This window comes from Littorina saxatilis, linkage group LG17 (assembly GCF_037325665.1).
Source record: "Littorina saxatilis isolate snail1 linkage group LG17, US_GU_Lsax_2.0, whole genome shotgun sequence".
In the NCBI taxonomy this organism is placed as follows: domain Eukaryota; kingdom Metazoa; phylum Mollusca; class Gastropoda; order Littorinimorpha; family Littorinidae; genus Littorina; species Littorina saxatilis.
Window position 1 is genome coordinate 49,792,594 of NC_090261.1, and position 20,038 is coordinate 49,812,631.

At 41.8% G+C, this 20,038-nt stretch overlaps 1 protein-coding gene and 1 long non-coding RNA gene across 3 annotated transcripts in view; one reads left to right on the top strand and one right to left on the bottom strand.

Moving 5' to 3' along the window:
- Window positions 1-20,038, bottom strand: part of LOC138953818 (uncharacterized) — a 455,396-nt gene that overhangs the window by 179,184 nt on the left and 256,174 nt on the right. Inside the window, exon 2 of the long non-coding RNA XR_011451616.1 lies at window positions 18,570-18,707. This is a non-coding gene — a long non-coding RNA (uncharacterized lncRNA). The remainder of the gene's footprint in view (window positions 1-18,569; window positions 18,708-20,038) is intronic.
- LOC138953808 (tau-tubulin kinase homolog Asator-like) lies at window positions 37-17,413 on the top strand. Of its 2 annotated transcripts, none has more exons than XM_070325742.1 (8): window positions 37-151; window positions 4,618-4,781; window positions 7,006-7,153; window positions 8,200-8,414; window positions 8,890-9,057; window positions 9,799-10,166; window positions 10,660-12,900; window positions 14,964-17,413. In XM_070325742.1, the coding sequence occupies exons 2-8, from the start codon at window positions 4,725-4,727 to the stop codon at window positions 15,019-15,021; spliced, it is 3,255 nt and encodes a 1,084-aa protein (XP_070181843.1). In that variant the 5' UTR covers window positions 37-151; window positions 4,618-4,724; the 3' UTR covers window positions 15,022-17,413. The 2 variants fall into 2 exon arrangements, with proteins under 2 accessions (XP_070181843.1, XP_070181844.1); XM_070325743.1 differs by having other exon boundaries at window positions 49-151; window positions 4,621-4,781.

The window sequence follows — 20,038 nt, forward strand, 5'->3', positions numbered from 1 at the left end:
ATGACCTTCACCCTTTGCCGTCTCGATTTGGTAACCGGAAGTGTACTATGGTGATCGACATACCTTAGCAAAATGACATGAATTATCATAGAGCTGCGGTGTTTGAGGGACTCCACACTACGTTATCGTGAAAGATGCCACGAGTATAACGGTACGTAATTCGACATGGTATTGTTTCCGCTAGTGTCAGTTCTAGTGGAGCCTTCATGGATAGTTTCTGTGGTTGTAAGGCATGTGAGGACGAAGTTGATGGCCAAGCCCTAGGCAACGGGATGCCCAATGTGAGTCAGGGGGATGCGGTGTAGGTCAGCTCTTTAATTAATTTGTCGCGCAAATGGCGTCCCTGGACAAATAAGTGAAAATGATATGTTTTATTTCATTCAATAGTGTGGTGTGAAACCAACCTCTGTCACACATATTTCACTCATTTTATGTGGCTGTGATATAGTGTGTTGAACTAATGTGAAAGGAGGGTATGGTAATGCAGTATGCCCGGTTCAGACATATCGTGTGTGAACAGTCAGTCAGTCAGTATAAGATGATAGATTTGACTGCAAAAACAAGATACAGTCTTTTGTATTTCACGTTTTGTAAGTTTATTATGTTAACTCATGCGCCAGCGGCAGTTATATTCGTCTGAAGATGCAGGAATGACTGTGGGCTAAATGCTATCTTGTGTAACGAGACATCTATAGATGTACTCATATAGATTTTCTGACAAACTAGTCTGTCTGGACCACTTTCCTTTGCTGCCAGCCGGAGCAGGGCAAACCGCTTAATTTAGCCTTTCATCTGCTCCAACTCCAAGTCCAAATGAGGTGAACGTGGAAGAGTATTCCCAGTAGATGAGAAGAGACAAAAAACAAGTGCATGCATTGCGGAGGGGATCAATGCTGACTAGGTGTAGGGAGAGGGCTGTTTATAGAACAAGGTATTGATTTTTTGCAGGGTTTCTCTGTCAAGAGGGTATTTTACTTGGCACAGACGCCTATGGTTTGCCCTGGGTAATTGCACCAAATTGACCACCTAATTGTAGTCTTCCTTTTGCCCTTGTTGTTAATGTGTATGCCAAGCATTCTCTTATGTTGTTCATCGCAGAGGCATCATTTTTTAAATCAAAGTACACATGTTCCTTGTAACATGTAGCTGGTCTGTGCTAATATTCTTAATATTAATTTCTTAATTCTAATGTGTAGATTTAGAAAGTGTTGGTTGACTGATATTGCTTTATTCCTTCTTTAAGTTCTGTTTGACTAAACAAGGGTATTCCTTCTTCTATTTCTGTCAGGACCAAATTAATGCATCATAAAGTGTTACAGTCCGGCCACGCCAGTACAGTTTTTATATTTAGTCAAGTTTTGACTAAATATTTTAACATCGAGGGGGAATCGAAACGAGGGTCGTGGTGTATGTGCGTGCGTGTGTGTGTGCGTGCGTGTGTGTGTGTGTGTGTGTGTGTGTGTGTGTGTGTGTGTGTGTGTAGAGCGATTCAGACTAAACTACTGGACCGATCTTTATGAAATTTGACATGAGAGTTCCTGGGTATGAAATCCCCGAACCTTTTTTTTCATTTTTTTGATAAATGTCTTTGATGACGTCATATCCGGCTTTTCGTGAAAGTTGAGGCGGCACTGTCACGCCCTCATTTTTCAACCAAATTGGTTCAAATTTTGGTCAAGTAATCTTCGACGAAGCCCGGGGTTTGGTATTGCATTTCAGCTTGGTGGCTTAAAAATTAATTAATGACTTTGGTCATTAAAAATCGGAAAATTGTACAAAAAAATAAAAATTTATAAAACGATCCAAATTTACGTTTATCTTATTCTCCATCATTTGCTGATTCCAAAAACATATAAATATGTTATATTCGGATTAAAAACAAGCTCTGAAAATTAAATATATAAAAATTATTATCAAAATTAAATTGTCCAAATCAATTTAAAAACACTTTCTTCTTATTCCTTGTCGGTTCCTGATTCCAAAAACATATAGATATGATATGTTTGGATTAAAAACACGCTCAGAAAGTTAAAACAAAGAGAGGTACAGAAAAGCGTGCTATCCTTCTTAGTGCAACTACTACCCCGCTCTTCTTGTCAATTTCACTGCCTTTGCCATGAGCGGTGGCCTGACGATGCTACGAGTAAAATGGCATTGCGTTCAGTTTCATTCTGTGAGTTCGACAGCTACTTGACTAAATATTGTATTTTCGCCTTACGCGACTTGTTCATATTTGCTTGCTTTTGCTTTGATGCTAATATATATACTTCAATGGGACACGTCATGCCAGATTGCACTTATGAGGTATTTTACAGAATTATATGTATCCAGCTTCTCTTATCAGTATATATTACACCTTTCCATACCTGCAAGATTGGTTGTGTTCTCTACTAGTCTGTGCACTGTTTTATTAAAGAGTTTTCTATTACTAGTACTACCATTATAGAATAAATTTGGGGAAAAATATAATATTTGTTAAGGTACTTACAATAAACTTGCTGTGTCAAAATGCAGAATTTATTTTGTTTTTGGTGTTCTTGTTTTCTTCTGTTGTATTTATTATTGTTCTTTTGTTTTATGGTATACATGTTGAGAGAAATGGATTTGATCATTGACATTCCAGAGCAATTTAAGGAAGAAATGAGTGCTTTGGGTGTTGCTGTCAGTTACCGGTATACATGTATTACTGAAGCAGAAGTAGCACGGAAGTGGTTAGTAGCACGGAAGTGGTTTTGCTAGTGCTTACTGGCTGCAGATAAAAACATGAGTCACAAAACATCAGATTGATCACAGCTTAGTCATGTGGAAACCGGCAATGAAGTTACTCTCTGGCTGAACCAGAGAGTAGACAGGCTCTTATGCAAGCACAAGGCAAGTAATGGGAAACTGCTGGGAGTGGCTTCTGTCAGTTAATGGGGACTGCACTAGACTATTGAGATCTTTGTGAACTAGAATACATGTTTTTTTTGTTTTTTCTTAGTCCATCTTTTTGTTTGTTAGCTTTTTTTTTTTTACAGATGAAATCATCTTTGCCCTTATTCCCTCTCTTTCTGGTATTGGCAATGAGAGCTTATATTGAAAGCGTTTTTTGTATTTTTAGTTTTTTAAATTGGTATTACAGATTAAATATTCAGTCATGATGGAATTTTGTTTCTAACAATAAAACATGCTCACGTGTGGTATTAAACAGGAGCTTGATCATCCTTGTATAAATGATTCAAACTGATCAGTTGGCAGTAGCTTAACATGTCTGCTTGTGGTACATGTATTAGCAGTAGTAGTAGTAGTGGTTAGGGACTGGATTGGTATCCATAAGCCTCACGGCTTTTTTCGCGTCCCATCTCATTATCAAATTTGTTGCAGGTCAATCATATTAACATGCTCAAAGTCGTATTTACTCAATATCAATTATCGTACAAATAAAGTGACTCAGTCATAAGTTTTTGTATGTCCAGCAGATTTTTGAAAGTGTTAATAGTTTGTGCATTTTTAACAACATCAGACAGTGTGTTCCATGATGGTGCAACTCTGTTAGAAAAGGAATGTTTCCGGATATTAGGTTGACTGAATTTAATACAGATTTTGTCCGTATTTTTCCTTGTTTTATCAGTGGTAGACTTCTTGAAAAAAGACTCAGCTTTGACATTATTAATACCCTGACAGATTTTATTGGTCTGTATCAGGTTTATTACATCAATAAAATGTTTTGAAGGGTTGTGTGAATTTTTTTCCTTGTCCTTTTTGAATTGATAATTTTAATCAGCTGCCTACACACATCGGAGGATTTCGTCAAGTGTCGTGGTAATAACCTATCTGCACAGATTTCATTTTCCTTAAAGGCATATGTACGCGCTCCCGTGTTTACAAAGTGTAGTTTGCCCATAATCGATGTCAAACGCACCATAAGACCATGTAATGACGATATGTCGCCATGCGCGGACACAGCTTGTTCTAGCCTCTGAAAAAGTGAGGATGTCAACAAAGACGCGGAGTTATTTCCCTTGCGTCAACGTTCCCTCTGTTGGCAAATCTATAAATAGGACGATCTAGATCAAAATAAAAATTCAAATATCTCAACATTTAAGGGGTCCTAGACCACAATATCTTGCAGGGAACTTAATTTAGCATGTCTCCAGCTGTTGGTAAAGCAATTAGCGTGTATAGTCATCGAGTACATATGGCTTTAACATCTTGCTCTCTCTTTCGCAAGCTGGTCGATACAGTTCATAATCAGCATAAAGCCTGGGTTGTTAGCATGGGAACATAGGTTACTCAGTATTGGAAGCCAGTATAAACTGGTGATCATAATTGTGTCAAGGAGAAGGTCTTCTTTCGCCCTCTCTTTTTCTACCACATTTTCGATCAGTATATGTAATGATACAGGTTGCTTTCATAAATGAGACAGTCTTGATTACTTTTTTGTTTTCGATGGTACATGTAACATGCTGGGAGTCATCAGTACAGAGTTGTTCCTTGCTCATAATTTGGAAGGAAGAGGCTTTGATCTAGGCACATTAAAACCTGTATAGTTGGCTTTTGCAGCATTTGGTTTTCAGAAAACAAGTACAGTGGACCCTTGGCAACTGATGGTTCAGGTATTGAATTTTGTTTGCACAGCAGGTGATGTCCGCTAAAGCAGGGATGATGGGGTAGGGGGGGTACAGAGCTTGCAACCGTTGGTGTGGGTGTAGGCTGTCGCCCTTCACTGCACACAGGTCGTCACCATGACCACCGAAGACTTGCTGCAGCCCAATGCGCTGGTCAAGGACAGATGGAAAGTGGTGAGTGGACACTGTGCGTCTGTCTGTCTGTCTGTCTGTCTGTGTCTCTCTCTCTCTCTCTCTCTCTCTCTCTCTCTCTCTCTCTCTCTCTCTCTCTCTCTCTCTCTCTCTCTCTCTCTCCCCTCTACATCTGGAAGAGGGAGGTAAATCATGAGATTTAATTACTGTGTGTTCATGTGCGTGTGCATGTGTGGGTTGGAAGAGGGAGCCATTATCTTGTACTGTCTGCATTGCAAAAAGTGAGGAGGAGCAGGAGCAGTTGGTGATTAAATTACTATTTTGCTTGAATCTTGTCTGTAAGATTATTGATTTTAATCGGATCCTTCCTTTTGCATATAATGAATGTCTGTGTTTGTGTGTGTGTGTGTGTGTGTGTGTGTGTGTGTGTGTGTGTGTGTGTACATTTGTATGGATACACACAGGGGTATGGTGATGAGATTTGGTTTAAATGTGTGAGTGTGTATGAACGAGACACCCATGTGTGTGTTTTGATTTGTATGCCAATTAATGTTTATAATGAGATAAAAACTAGAAAAAGAGTTCAGTTCTGAACATAAAACCCCATGCTGTTAACCCCCTCACTGCCACAGTATAACAGCATTTTGATATTGCTGTGTGCCAGGGCAAAATTTTGCTTTCTTCGGTAGGTTCACTAATCTGTTCACTGCTCGATCATTTATTGAGATATCTCTTAGATCTTTGGCATGTGTTTTGCTTATACCCTTGGCTATTATAGGATGACATGATCATTGGACTTTGTGATTGTTATAGTAAAAATTTATATAATGACCATTTTTGTCAAAAATTACAGTTTCCGGACTTAAAACACACACACATTGCAGCACGTAAAACCACACAAAACACTCCTAAAACTGATGTCAAACATCAGGTACTCACATTACAGCCCATAAAAGTATTCTTCTGTGTGGTAATCCATAAATCACTTCTTGTAGAGCTTCCAACATACTGTATCGCTTGAAAACAGGTCTACGAGTTGAGGTCCGACTTTCGGCCGCCATTGTGAATGCTATAGATCGGTTCTACATTTCTAACACAGTTTTCAACACGTGGTAGTAACTTATCCGAACGATCTATGGGAAAGAACTGTGTTTAGAACCCCTACAAGTACTTGGACAGTGGTTACCTCCCATTTAGTTTTCAGAAATGTCCTGAAATGTTGTTGACGCAAATCCCACATACTAGGTACGGTTATGGGCGAACGACAAACCGAAAATGACCACGTACCTAGTACGGGGTGGGCAGTGAAGGGGTTAATAATGCGACTGAAGGATAGCACAGCTTGCGCTTAAAGATTCAAAAATTGAACAGTTCTGCTGACATTGCGGATACCTTTGACTAACATGTTTAGGAAGCAATCCCAATTCATCTACCAACAAAATAAACTCACAAAAGCAAAACAAAGGAGGTTTCATGTTCCTAAATTATTTTAATTTTTATCTGATGCCCGTGTTACAGTAAAACATACCTTCCCCCCCTTTTCAGATACTGCTTTCTTACATTTTCCATTCCAAACCTATGTGAATGTACCCTCAGTTTAAGACTCTCCCTTTTAAGATCTGATTTTCTGTTTCCTTGAGGTCATAATTTTAATTTAAAACAAAAACATAAACAACTGACTAGGTGTCTGGAACGTATAATGATACACAAAAGGAAATGTTTACCAGAACTTTGTTCTCATGTGGTTTGTTTGTTTGTTCGTTCATGGGCTGAAACTCCCACGGCTTTTACGTGTATGACCGTTTTTACCCCGCCATTTAGGCAGCCATACGCCGCTTTCGGAGGAAGCATGCTGGGTATTTTCGTGTTTCTACACTATAACCCACCGAACTCGGACATGGATTACAGGATCTTTTTCGTGCGCACTTGGTCTTGTGCTTGCGTGTACACACGGGGGTGTTCGGACACCGAGGAGAGTGCACACAAAGTTGACTCTGAGAAATAAATCTCTCGCCGAACGTGGGGACGAAATCACGCTGACAGCGGCCAACTGGATACAAATCCAGCGCGCTACCGACTGAGCTACATCCCCGCCCTCCTCATGTGGTTAAAATGGATGAACAAGATACAAAACAAATAATGATCGTATGTGATCACTTATCTGTAAATGTTGCCTACCCTAAGATGGCAGGAAGCAAAATATTTATACTTAAAAGGGGTGCTCCCTTGAATTTTGCAGTTGAATATTGATTTTATTTGTGTGCAGCTGAAGAAAATCGGGGGCGGGGGGTTTGGAGAGATTTACGAAGCGATGGACCTGGTGACGAGGGAATCAGTGGCGCTGAAACTGGAGTCGGCCAAGCAAGCCAAACAGGTGCTCAAGATGGAGGTGGCTGTGCTCAAGAAACTGCAAGGTGTGTGTTCATCATTTTGTGGCAAAATGTATTGAATTTTTTGTAATGTACACATTTTCTTGGGTCTAGTGAAGAACTGATAGTTTTCATTGTGGAGTGGTCAACTGCAAGTGCTCTCACATTTAGGATCACTCAGTTGTGTTGTGGTGGTGCTAACTTGTAAATTTGTATGGTGGTGAAACTAAATTGAAATTGTACTATATTTTCCAGTGATTTGATTTTCAGAGGGTTGATTTTCTTGGATACTTGATGGTCAAAGTCAGAAAGTCACTCAGTAACGAGTTTCAGTGTATTCCTTAGTTAATATATACAGTTTCCCGGGAACAGACTACTTCCAATTCAGTAGGGGGGCGACTATCCTCAACCCGGCGGGTCCCCAGGTGGCGGATAGGGGAACGGCCCCCAGATATGGGGGCCAGCTGCGAATATAGAATAAGCAGTCCCGGACCAACTAGCGGTGTCTCTACCAGGACGGGGTGGGTTGGCAGATGGCACTGACTACCCTATAAATGCCCTACGTGTCCGATGACGGTTACACCATGCGGGAAAGAGCCGCATTAAAAGCTCTAGCCCCGGGGTGAGACCCCCGGTAAGAAATCCCCCATGTGTTCCCAGGGTTAGGTTTTTGAGCCAGGAACTAAGGGCGGGGTAACCCCGAAAGAAACCTAAGGGCTGAAGTCGGAGGATCTGGGCCAACAGGCACACCTTAACCAACCACAGATCCACGCAAAAACGCAAAATGAAATGTCGACAGTCCGAAATGCACGCGATGGTGCTCGCCCTGTGAAGTCCCGCCAGGCAGGTGCAGCGCCGGGCTCCATGCCTCAAAGACAGCGCTACAAAAGAAGCTATACAGCCCCAAAGAGGACTTGGAGAGGACAGCACGTTTCGCCCTGCAGTCCGGACGGACGATCTAACAGCGAACGACAAGAAGAAGATATATACAGTTTCCGAAGCAGGAGTTTTAGTTTTGGAGAAATTTAGTATATAATTTTATTCATCAATCAGAAAACGATAATCGGAATATGAACTGTTCTGTTTTCCAGGACGAGATCACGTGTGTCGCTTCATTGGCTGTGGCCGCAACGAGCGCTACAACTATGTGGTGATGTCACTTCAAGGCAAGAATCTGGCGGAACTGCGGAGAAGTCAGCCGCGTGGATGTTTCTCACTCAACACAACTCTGCGGCTTGGGTCACAGATTATGAAGGCTGTAGAATCCATCCATGCTGTCGGCTTTCTGCACAGAGACATCAAACCTGTGAGTTGTTTTTCTGCTGCTGGTGTTCATCTGCTTTTCTCATTTCTTCATTAGTTAACTTTGAACCGAGCGTGTCACAAATTGTTTCCAGGAAGAAAGTCAACATACAAGTAATTTTCCTTCCTTCTATATATAATGCTTAGCCTCTGCTGTGTAATGTTCAGCCTTTTTCTATGAATGGAGGCTTCCGTACACATCATAGAACTTAACTTAGTTAATTGAAATGGGTCAACTGCACCCATCAACCCAAACAAACAATTTAGATTCATTGAGGAGAAAAGGAACCTTATTTAGATTTGGAAGTAAATACTGTTGAAAAAAAGGTTCTGTGGCTTATTTGATAACATGACCTGGTGAATGACGCTTCTATTTTGATACTGAGTAGAGTTTCAAATTTGATCGAATGAAAAAAAAATACTCTGTTCTTTTACAAATCTATGCCAAGTGTTCTAATGAAGTTTGTTTTGTTTTCCAGTCCAATTTTTCCATGGGCAAGGGTGGGAACGGTCGCAAGGTGTACATGCTAGACTTCGGCCTGGCGCGACAGTACACCACAGCAACAGGAGAGGTTCGACCCCCACGAACTGCTGCAGGCTTCAGGGGCACAGTCCGCTACGCCTCTGTCAACGCACACAAAAACAAGGTGAACTGCATGACAACAGTTTAAAAATAGTATTCTGTTTTGAGCAATAGGACTTTGCACAGTGATGTCATGTCCCAGTGTTCACCAAATCCTTTGCTGTATTATTCAAGGAATAATGGTAATAGCTGTTTTTTAACCTTCGTGGTTGAAAACGACGTTAAACACCAAATAAAGAAAGAATAGCTGTTTTTATGTTATTTATCATTGAAAACAGTTGAAGTTAAATGTTCAGTTGAAGGACTAGGTACAGGAATATGTGAATTTGATGAATATAGTTTTTGATATAGTCTGTAGTGGGATCTATAGTAACAATCAGATCAAGAAGCACCTGTCAGATGACATGCTGTGTGTTATTTTGCTTACACGCATGTACACAATGCCCGTCTTTTGATTACAGTTGTTAAAATTATGTCAGGTCTGTAGTTTTCACATTTACCTCATACTGTTAAAAGAAGATGCCAGAAGTTATTCTTAGCCTTTTACACAAGGTCTGAAATACTTACCTAAAATTCTCAATTTATCTCACAATTTGTTAGAAGAATGAGATCGTGTGAAAGGGAGAGAGCTTGATCCCATTCCTCTCTACATTGTGATAGATACTGAGTGAACGCAGAAGAAGAAGAAAATAGACATAATTTGACTTCATTTACTCAAGTGAGTTCCTCCTAATTTTGTAATGTTGAATTGTAAAGAACATTTGCTTTGCTTTGAGTCAAGTTTAACCTTCATCCTCCATTGTAGGAGATGGGTCGTCATGACGACCTGTGGTCGCTGTTCTACATGCTGGTGGAGTTCATGGCGGGTCAATTGCCGTGGCGCAAGATCAAAGACAAGGAGCAGGTGGGCGCCATGAAGGAAAAGTATGACCACCTGGCCCTCCTCAAAAACATGCCCGTCGAGTTCCGATCCTTCCTCGAGCACCTGCAGACCCTCGACTACATGACCGGGCCTGATTACCCCTTTTTGCACAACCTGTTCGAGCAGTGCATGCGGCGTAAAAACATCCGTGAGGGGGATCTGTATGACTGGGAGAAGAGCTACGCTGATAACTCCATCACCACTACCACCACCTCTCAGCCTGTGGCTATCAAACAGAGTGGGGGACTGGGGTATGATGATTATTTGCTTTTTTTTGTTGCTTGGTTGGGTTCAGCTGCTGGGACAGGTTGATATAATAAGATGTGGAAAGCTCATCTGAAACTGTGTTGAGAACATTTGATTTGAAAGGTATAATGAAGACTGTAATCAGAATCTTGAGCAAATTTGAGTGTATACCTTGAAAAAAATTAGTTTATTTTTGCCTTGTGATTATCAGAGTACATGTACTTCCTTTTTGTGTGTGCATGAAGTTTCTGCAGCGTAATCTTTCATTTATCGGATTTTAATTGCTGGTTTGGGAGTTTTGAATCTGAGTCAAGTTGTTTGCATTGGTTAGTATTTCTGATTTCATTTTATGAACTTTAGTTGTTCAAATTTTGCAGCTTTTGTAATTGTGGATGTCTTTACATCTGAATGAACGGCATCATTTGTTTGTGGTTAACCTGAATGATGTTTGCCTGGTGTCACAAACACTTATCAACAACTGACCCCTCCACTGTGCAGGCCACAGAACATGGGCCCCAACGAACCCGGCCACGGGGCGACTGAAGTCATGGACGAGAACCTCAGTCAGGAAGACGGAGAGGAGCCCTTGAAGAAAGCGGCCAACGATCAGCTCATCATCCCTGTGGACCCCACGGGTCGCGAGGTGGACAATCGCCTGCTGGAGGAGCAAGGCCTGATGGTCCTGACCACAAAGGACATCGTGCTGGAGAAGAATCAGCTGGGAAAGTACGAGGCCGAACAGAAGGGGAAAGACACGCCCGACGTGGACAGACCTCATGCTTTGATGGACAACGGTGCCGTCAACGACGCTGATATACGAGGGACACTCGTTAGTGACATGCCGCCTGCAGGGGCGGGGCTGTCTGCTGCTAACTTGAACTTGAAGCAGGGGGACGCTTTGGGAGGAGGGGCAGGGTCAAAAGGGTTAATGAATGTGCCGGACCCTTCTACGCCAGGAATGTACAAGAGTGTGTTAACAGTAGGGGCGCTGGGGCAGTTGAAGGAGGCGGAGGGTAGGTCTGCAGTGAGAGGGGAAGGGGATGCTGGTGGTGTGATCCTTAACGGTCACCCCTCTCACACCCACTTAGTCTCTTCGATCCCAAGAGTGTCTCATGCGGTGTCCGGTGCTAGTCAGCCGCACGCAGCGGCCGATCACCCAGCCCCTCATATAGCTGACGGAACGCCTGGCGAAGGGGCGGTGAGTGGTAATACACCCGCCGCCCACAAACTCCACTCCGGTATCTCTTTCCAGCAAGCGACTCAATCAAAAGATGCTGACGGGGAGATGGAGCGAGACGAGGGAGGTGTGGACGGGTACCAGGTCAGTCGGGCGGCCGTGACCTTCGCCATGTTCCAGACAGAGGACAAGACGCACACGATCGGGGATGATGAAGAGGGGGTGGACGAGAACGCCACGAGGGCCGCCCCCTTCACCATGGCCAGCCAGTGGCAGGGCATCTCTGCCCTTAACTCCAGCGGTGAAGACAGCGACAATGCCCTGGAGGACGTTCCACTCAGAGAGGGAGGGGTCCCGCGAGTGTCCAAGTCCCGGTCGCGCCAGCTGGCCATGAACACCTTGGCAGATGAAGACGACAACTTTGACAGCCTGGCTCGCAACTCGCTCGTCCTGCTCGACGACAAGGACAACCCGGACCCCCTCAGAGGCTCACAGATCTTTGAGGACGATGACACTCACCTGGTTCTAACAAACAGGGATGAGACGGGAGGAGGTGAGGGAAAACTGGGTCCCCCCCTCCTCCAAAGCAAGGCTGACTTCCCTGTTTCTGGTCGTGGGCTGAAGCCTCTTGCTGGGGACTACAACCCCAAGCTCAACAGTTCTAGTCCTAGAAAAATGCCAGAAAAGCTGGCTAAAGACATCGGAAACCGTATCGGATCGCCACTCAAACAGGGTCCCGGCAGCCCCTCCAAACTGCTGTTCAAAATGCGCGAGAATGAAGAGAAGGCGGGGCTGAGGCCCGTGTCCAAGCTTGTAGCCACAGGGAAACCCCCTGTTCCACAGCCAGTGAAGAAAGACAGAACCTTAGACCCACAAAAATCTGGCGTCAGTGGGGGGAGCACACCACTCACGAACAGTGCCGCTGTCAAGTCTAACGATGTACAGGCCCCAGCAACCAAAGATAGCAATATAGCCAGTGTAGGTAGTAGCTCTAGTAGTGGTGGTAAAGACAAAGACGCTGTGGATTCTAACAACCTGGCTTCCCACTCCATGTTTAAACCCAGCCTCAAGGACAAACAGCTGGAGAGTGGGGGTTCTAGTCTCAGTACGCGAGAACTCAAATCTATCCTGAAGGAGCGAAAATCAGAGACTAACGCTGAGGAACCCACCAGAGGTAGATCTACCTCAAGATCTTCAAACAGTGTTCAAAACGACTCCCCCTCCCCGAGAAAACTTGCAGATAAAAACAAAGACGGTGTGCCGCGCAGAGCGTCTGTTCCTTCTGAGTCCCGAATACCAGTCTCCACCAGTCGTGCGGGCGCCACAAACAATTCCCCAGCGAGTGAAACCAAACAGAGCTCCCCTGTGAGGAAGATTCCTGTCAGAGCGGCGCCCGCAAAGTCTAGTAGCCGCAAGAGGTCTGTGTCGGCGTCACGTGTTGAACACTCCAAGAAAGAACTGGCCGACATCCCGGAGTGTGTGACTCCTCTCCACATGGAGGATGACTCGCCAATTCCGCGTCCTCCGCCCGGGACTCCAAAAGCGTCGATGATGAACGCCAGGTGAGGAATTTGCTTGGGGATATATATATATGGCTTTGACATTTTTGTGATGTTGCTAGGTGCGTTTCTGTGTGTGTTTTGGGTGTTCTTTTTTCCTCCCCTCTTTTTGGTGTGGTGTTGGGTTTGGATGAATTCTTAGCTACACCCATTTCAAAGTGCCTGATGAAAATGATAAGATCTCTTGAAGATATTTGTAAGGTATGAGCATGAAGAAGTTGGGGTTGTATGGCATCTTAAGGAGACTGGCACGGTTGGCCTAGTGGTAAGGCGTCCGCCCCGTGATCGGGAGGTCGTGGGTTCGAACCCCGGCCGGGTCATACCTAAGACTTTAAAATTGGCAATCTAGTGGCTGCTCTGCCTGGCGTCTGGCATTATGGGGTTAGTGCTAGGACTGGTTGGTCCGGTGTCAGAATAATGTGACTGGGTGAGACATGAAGCCTGTGCTTCGACTTCTGTCTTGTGTGTGGCGCACGTTATATGTCAAAGCAGCACCGCCCTGATATGGCCCTTCGTGGTCGGCTGGGCGTTAAGCAAACAAACAAACAAAAATGGCATCTTAAGGACTTTAAAAGTTTATTATGAAATGTAGGAACAGTTTTGTAAAATTTCTTCTGTAATTAGTTTTGGGTAAATATTTGATTTAAAAAGCTGTATGTAGTACATTGTACGGGATTTGGTCTCTAGTTTGAACCAGATTAGGTCTCTAGTTTGAAAAATGATTTGAGTTGAAAAGAATATATGAACCAGTCACTTAAATGTGACATGGTAGAAACAGCAACAGCATGGAATTATGTATACAAAAAAGCAACAAATGGTCATTATCTCTTTGGCTTGGCAAATAAAAAGATTGTTCAAGGCATGTTGGTTCAGATTAAGTACAGTATAATAATGTGTGAGGGCTCCACTATATTCAAAATGTCATTCAATAACTGATCTTGAAAAGAAACAGATTTGTTGATGACAATCAGTTCTGAACTTCTTAATTTTTTCTGCCGGTAGAATCTGAAATTCTGAAAAGAAAGGCTTGGTGTCGTATCCATCCATCGTCCTTTGAACAATTCTCAGAATGGGAGACTGCGTAAAGCTATGCTTCCTTGGCATGAAGAGATATATTGTAGTAAATTTAGTATCCTGCGTTTATCTGGAGGCACTTTGATTTGTGGAGAGCATATATGTGGGTTCTGTGTTTGACTTTTCATGTCAAGTTTTGTTTGATAACAATTTTTTGGGTTGGACTGAGTTTGTTCTCAACCTCAATACTTACACTTTGGTTGTTGTTGTGGTTGTGTTGTGCATTTTGGTGTGGCAGAGTGACGGTGACTTAAGGGCTAAAAACAACTGAACGCATGCTTTGTGGCCTCGTCAGTATCATTAACAACAGATCAGTGGGCTAACTGTATTTAAAACGCTTGGTCAGTGCCAATCTTTGAATTTAGTGAATGCAGGTGATTAACTTGAAGTGAACAATATTTGCCAGCTTGGATGAGGATTTAAAGATAATGATTTTATCATTGGTTATGTGAACTTTTTTTAGTTTTTTTCTCCCCCCAATACTCTTTAGACTGCAGTGGAGGAGTTGAAAGAGAAAAACAAGAGATTTCAGTTAGCACTTGCCCACAGAGTGCAAGCTGCTACAGTAACCGTTTTTGACTTTGAAAGTTGAAGCAGGAAACCAAGACCATTTTTATGACAGTCACGACCTGAGAAAAGAGATCTTGTATCTATAGATTCTGAGCAAAAACAGTAGGCCTTTCTGACAGAGATGACTTATACTGCTGTGACACAATTTCTAAAAGAATAAATGTTAGATCTGGGCCTACACTGTACAGCTTTGAATCCTGAAGGAAAGGAATTATCAGAAAGAAATAGTGCAAAGAATTTCAAAGTTTGAACGGACTTCAGCATTTTGTGTTTGTAATACCCTTTTTGTTGTTACTCATGCTGGCTGTTATTAAACCGACGGCTTGAAAAAAAAGTTACTTTTTACTCCATAAGTTTGGTTTGACTTTGAATGTGAGCTTCCCGCTTGTTTTAGCACTTCCCTTTTTTTGTTTGTTTTTCAGACGTCGGCGCTACAAGGTGGCGAGCTGTACGAGTCCTCGCGAGCCGACGACACCCTAGCATGCTCACACTAGCGCCCTCTAGCCAGCCACCACTGCCATTAGTCAGTCCCATCATTTTTGTTTTCTTCGTCCATTCTTCAGTCATCCATCCGTCCCCGTTTTCCTTAGCTTCGTTCAGCATCGTCGTCCCTGAATTGGCCATAGAGTGTTTCTCTTCTGTTTCCGTCGATGTGCTTGCCAGAGCATGCTTGTGCTTTTTTTGTACTTTTTTTTGTTTGTTTAAGAATAATTGGGTTTATTATTATGGTTTATTGTTGTTGTCATTGTGATCTGCATGATGTGTGGTTGGTGATTTTTATTTTGAGGCAGATATGCCAGGTGTTGTTTTGTCTCTTTTCTTTGCAAACATTTTTGAATGCAGACCTTTTGTGAATGTGTTGTTTTAAATCTGAATGGTTGTACTTGTACCTTGAGCTGAAGAGTGTTTGGTGTGCATTTTCAGTTGCAGCAATACTCTTCAAATTTGCACCAAGCTGTGATTTTGTGCATGATGGCAGACACGTGTTCAGAAATAACTCTGTCAGGGTTTTGACGACTGTGGAAGATTGAGTTGCCCCCCTTCGAAACATTGAGGCAAAAGCACGTCTCTGGTCAGTTGGGGCAAGCGGTCATGGCGTTACAGTGAATTCCGATGTGTGATTTCAACAATGTATACATCGGAGCTTACTGTTCACTGTTGCAATGATTGCATGCCTCCACTGATCAGTGGCCAAGTGTATGTTTGCCTCAGTGTTTTGAAGGGATGTCACTCTTCCACATCTAATTAAAATCCAGACAGAGTTATTTTGAGAAATATTTTATTGTCTCAAAGTATTTGAATCAGTTTAATTTCATGAAGTCATACATATAAAAACATTGGTTACTTTGAAATCAGGTGTTTTTGACAAATTTAGTCTGAGCTATATTTTTTTGTTGATAGATTATTTTAAAGCCAAATCACTGTGATTATTTTGTATATCAAACCTCTTTGTTAACACTTGGCAATAAAGTATTATCATGTGTATGCTTTTGTGTTAATAGCCAATTTCCATTTCCTTTACCAGTATTACAATATTAACAAACATTGATAAATAGTTCTGCCTGTTGTACTTAAGGATTCTGATGAGCTTATTTGTCAGTAATTTCAGTTTGACTTTTCTCTAGGACAAAAGTGTAACTTAAGAGAGCATGATAAAAGTGGTTTTCTGTTTTACTGCATGACCTTCTAAAAATAGAAGTTTCTGTGGTGTTTTTTGTTATTGGTGCAGAAAAATTTAGATTGTATTTAGTACATAGATATTCTGTTGTGTTTTACCTCACATGGGCAAAAATGAGTATGCATTTAACTGGTATTTGCTTGTGTTGCAAAGTAACACTGCTGTATCAGCGTAGAATTACATCAGTAGGCATTTTATGAGCACTTTAAAAGTTAAAGTGATCATGACAAAACAGGCACCTGACAGAAAACCTGATTTTTTTTTTACATGTATCTGTTTACATAATGAACAGTTCCTAATTAGCAACATCAGGTGTGCCAGAGACATCAAAACACCCCTCTCTTATTGATTTACTGATTGATTGATTTATTAATTTATGTACCGGTATATATATATTTACTAATTCATTTGGGGTGGGGGCAAGAACAGTTGTCATCAGTGTGTCACCTGAAATAGTGGAAGTTCTTCAGTTAAATCTGATTGTATCTTTAGATTTGATGAACAGTAAAGGTAGCATAACATTTCAGACAGAGCTGACACTCAGTCCTGTAATGGCAGAAGTCATAACTCTTTGAAGTGAGAGGTAAAGAGCAAATTATCATGCTCTGTGCACAAGGCTGAGAGTGAGAACAAAATCATTTCCATATCTTCTAATGTCAGGGCCAAAAGACTTTCAAATTTCTTACTGATATATGCTCATGAGGACAGTAAATTGTCTGGAGTAAACTGCACAAGTGAATAGAATTCAAGTACAGTTGGCAAGTACGATAGTTTAACATATATTTGATGATTAAAGAGGAACAGGCTTGAAAATATTGTCAGAGGTTCAGAAAGAACCAAAGTCGGAATGGTTATACGAGTGGAAGAGTGGGAGAGTTTAAGTGCAATGACGTGTACATATGTGATGAATTGTATTGCAATATATTGAAATTACATGCGAAACCTGTTTGTCTAATCTGTGTGTGTGTGAAAGAGAGAGTGTTTTTGTGTGTATGTTTGTGTAAATGAGAGTGAGACTGAGAGACCAATGTGTGTGTGTGTGTGTGTGTGTGTATATATATGCTGTTGCACAATGCTCATATCAATCTTGACATGCTCTGTTGATACAAGATCTCATGAGATGCAGTCATTTTTCTTGTTAGCTCAAAAATGTTACCCTGGCTTCAAGTGTGTGGTAACTTTCCTGGCTTCTTTTTTCACAGGAACGAAAAATAAAGACTGAGACCGAAGCCCTGACAAAGATTTGAAAGGATCTAGGACAGTGCGCAGCTTTCGATGTGCTTTCTGCTGCCGGGTGCGTCAGCAAACCCAAACAAACATATCGCACGATGTCAGAGCCTAAAAACCATACTCAACCATGTCCTCTGCTTCTGAATCTTCAACGCTTCCTTCACTTGTCTCTTCATGATTTTCTACTGGCTCCAGTATTTCTTTCATGATATCTGCGGCATGGGTGTTCATTTTATGTCCTCTTCTCTCTGTCTCCAAAAATCAAAGAGTTACAATGTGAAAGATTAAAACCAGAGACTTACACATCTTAATGTGGAGAAAGTGAAAGCGCTTGTACAAAGGAGGATGATGGGTCTCACTCATAACAAGGTTACATGTCTCCACCCTGACAGCTTTAACTTAGCAAATGAGAGATAGCCTTGGCGTCACATGATTTACTTGTCAAATTAAAGAATGGCTTTTTAGCTTTCACCTTAAAAGAAAAAGCGATTTGTTTGGTTCACAGGGTTGAAAAGCAGTTGAAGACCAAAACTAAGATGTTGTGGTACATGTAGTAGTAGTTCACAAGTCTGCTAGAACTATGGGGGTATAATGATAATGGGCTGAAAGGGCTAAACAAAAGTTTTAAAACAACATCCCAAGACACCGATGAAAAAATTCAAGTTTGGCATTCCTTGCTGTAAATAAGTATTCTTTAAACCTCTGAGTCAACAACAGGGGACTGATACTGTTTTACATTGGATTCCCCCTTTTAAGACCACACACAATCTGAGAAAATTGGAGGGAGTCTTTCAATTTCGCCCCGCGGGTTAGGGGGAAGAATTTACCCGATGCTCCCCAGCATGTCGTAAGAGGCGACTAACGGATTCTGTTTCTCCTTTTACCCTTGTTAAGTGTTTCTTGTATAGAATATAGTCAATGTTTGTAAAGATTTTAGTCAAGCAGTATGTAAGAAATGTTAAGTCCTTTGTACTGGAAACTTGCATTCTCCCAGTAAGGTCATATATTGTACTACGTTGCAAGCCCCTGGAGCAATTTTTTGATTAGTGCTTTTGTGAACAAGAAACAATTAACAAGTGGCTCTATCCCATCTCCCCCCCTTTCCCCGTTGCGATATAACCTTCGTGGTTGAAAACGACGTTAAACACCAAATAAAGAAAGAATATATTGTACTACGTTGCAAGCCCCTGGAGCAATTTTTTGATTAGTGCTTTTGTGAACAAGAAACAATTAACAAGTGGCTCTATCCCATCTCCCCCTTTTCCCCATCGCGATATAACCTTGAACGGTTGAAAACGACGTTAAACACCAAATAAAGAAAGAAAGTCTTTCAATTAGGGTAGATTTTCAGAGGTTGTGAGCAGAGAATCTGTGAAAGCAAAGTCTTGAAGGTGGGGGGGGGGGGGGGGGGGGGGGGGGAATGTCTTCATAGAGGGTTTCCAGTACTTTACTTGACTTTGACAGGCCTAGAGTTGGTCAACTGCTTTACCATCTACATGTGCAAAAGATAATGATGAGATCAAAACCAAAGGTTAACAGGTTTATATAAAAGGGTATGCCAGCTGAAGATTTGCTCAGCTTCCAACATATATCTGAAACAAAAATTGATGTTCACTATATGACAGAACATTGTGATAAAAATGCAAGTTTGACAGGGTGAATAGCACAGGACATGGACGTGTTCCTACATTTACATGGGCTATTCTTCATGAAAAGACTTTTCTTCCCTTTTTCTACACTGTATGTCCTGTTTATTGGGAAGGTCAAGGTGATGTGTGGTGGTTTTGTTGTGTCACTTAATAGTCTTTAGACTGAATGAAAATGATGCACGGGAATGCCCAGCAATGTGGACGCGGCTCATTGTTTCTCCCAGTTGTGTTTAGAGGACTGTTCAGACATGAGATTTCTACGTAACAATTGTCCATGAATTTCAAAGCCCCGTCTGAAGTATTTTTGTTGGTCAAAATCAGCCTTAAAAAGTGGATATAAATAACATCTTTTCTCTTTATGAGCAATATACTAATTTCAGTGAAAACAGAGATTTCAGAATCCCATATCTAACTGTTATCAGGACAGGCCAGAACATTTTGGCGATAATTTTATTTCCATTAACAACAAATGTTCCCAAAAGACAAGATCAGACAACAAAGGGAAGTAATCGTTCTAAATATAGACAGCGGTAAGTGAGAGCTAAGCAGAACCAGTCTCCTGGCAATTTCATCTTAAAATACATTTCTTCCGAGGATACATTGGAAAACATAAACATGCAGGCTCGTTAAAAAGAATAGCATTGTATGTTTTGGATGAAGGAGGAATTCAATGTCTTGCTAGCTGTTGTTAAAGGCATATGTACGCGCTCCCGTGTTTACAAAGTGTAGTTTGCCCATAATCGATGTCAAACGCACCATAAGACCATGTAATGACGATATGTCGCCATGCGCGGACCATATACATGCATTACAGCTTGTTCTAGCCTCTGAAAAAGTGAGGATGTCAACAAAGACGCGGAGTTATTTCCCTTGTGTCAACGTTCCCTCTGTTGGCAAATCTATAAATAGGACGATCTAGATCAAAATAAAAATTCAAATA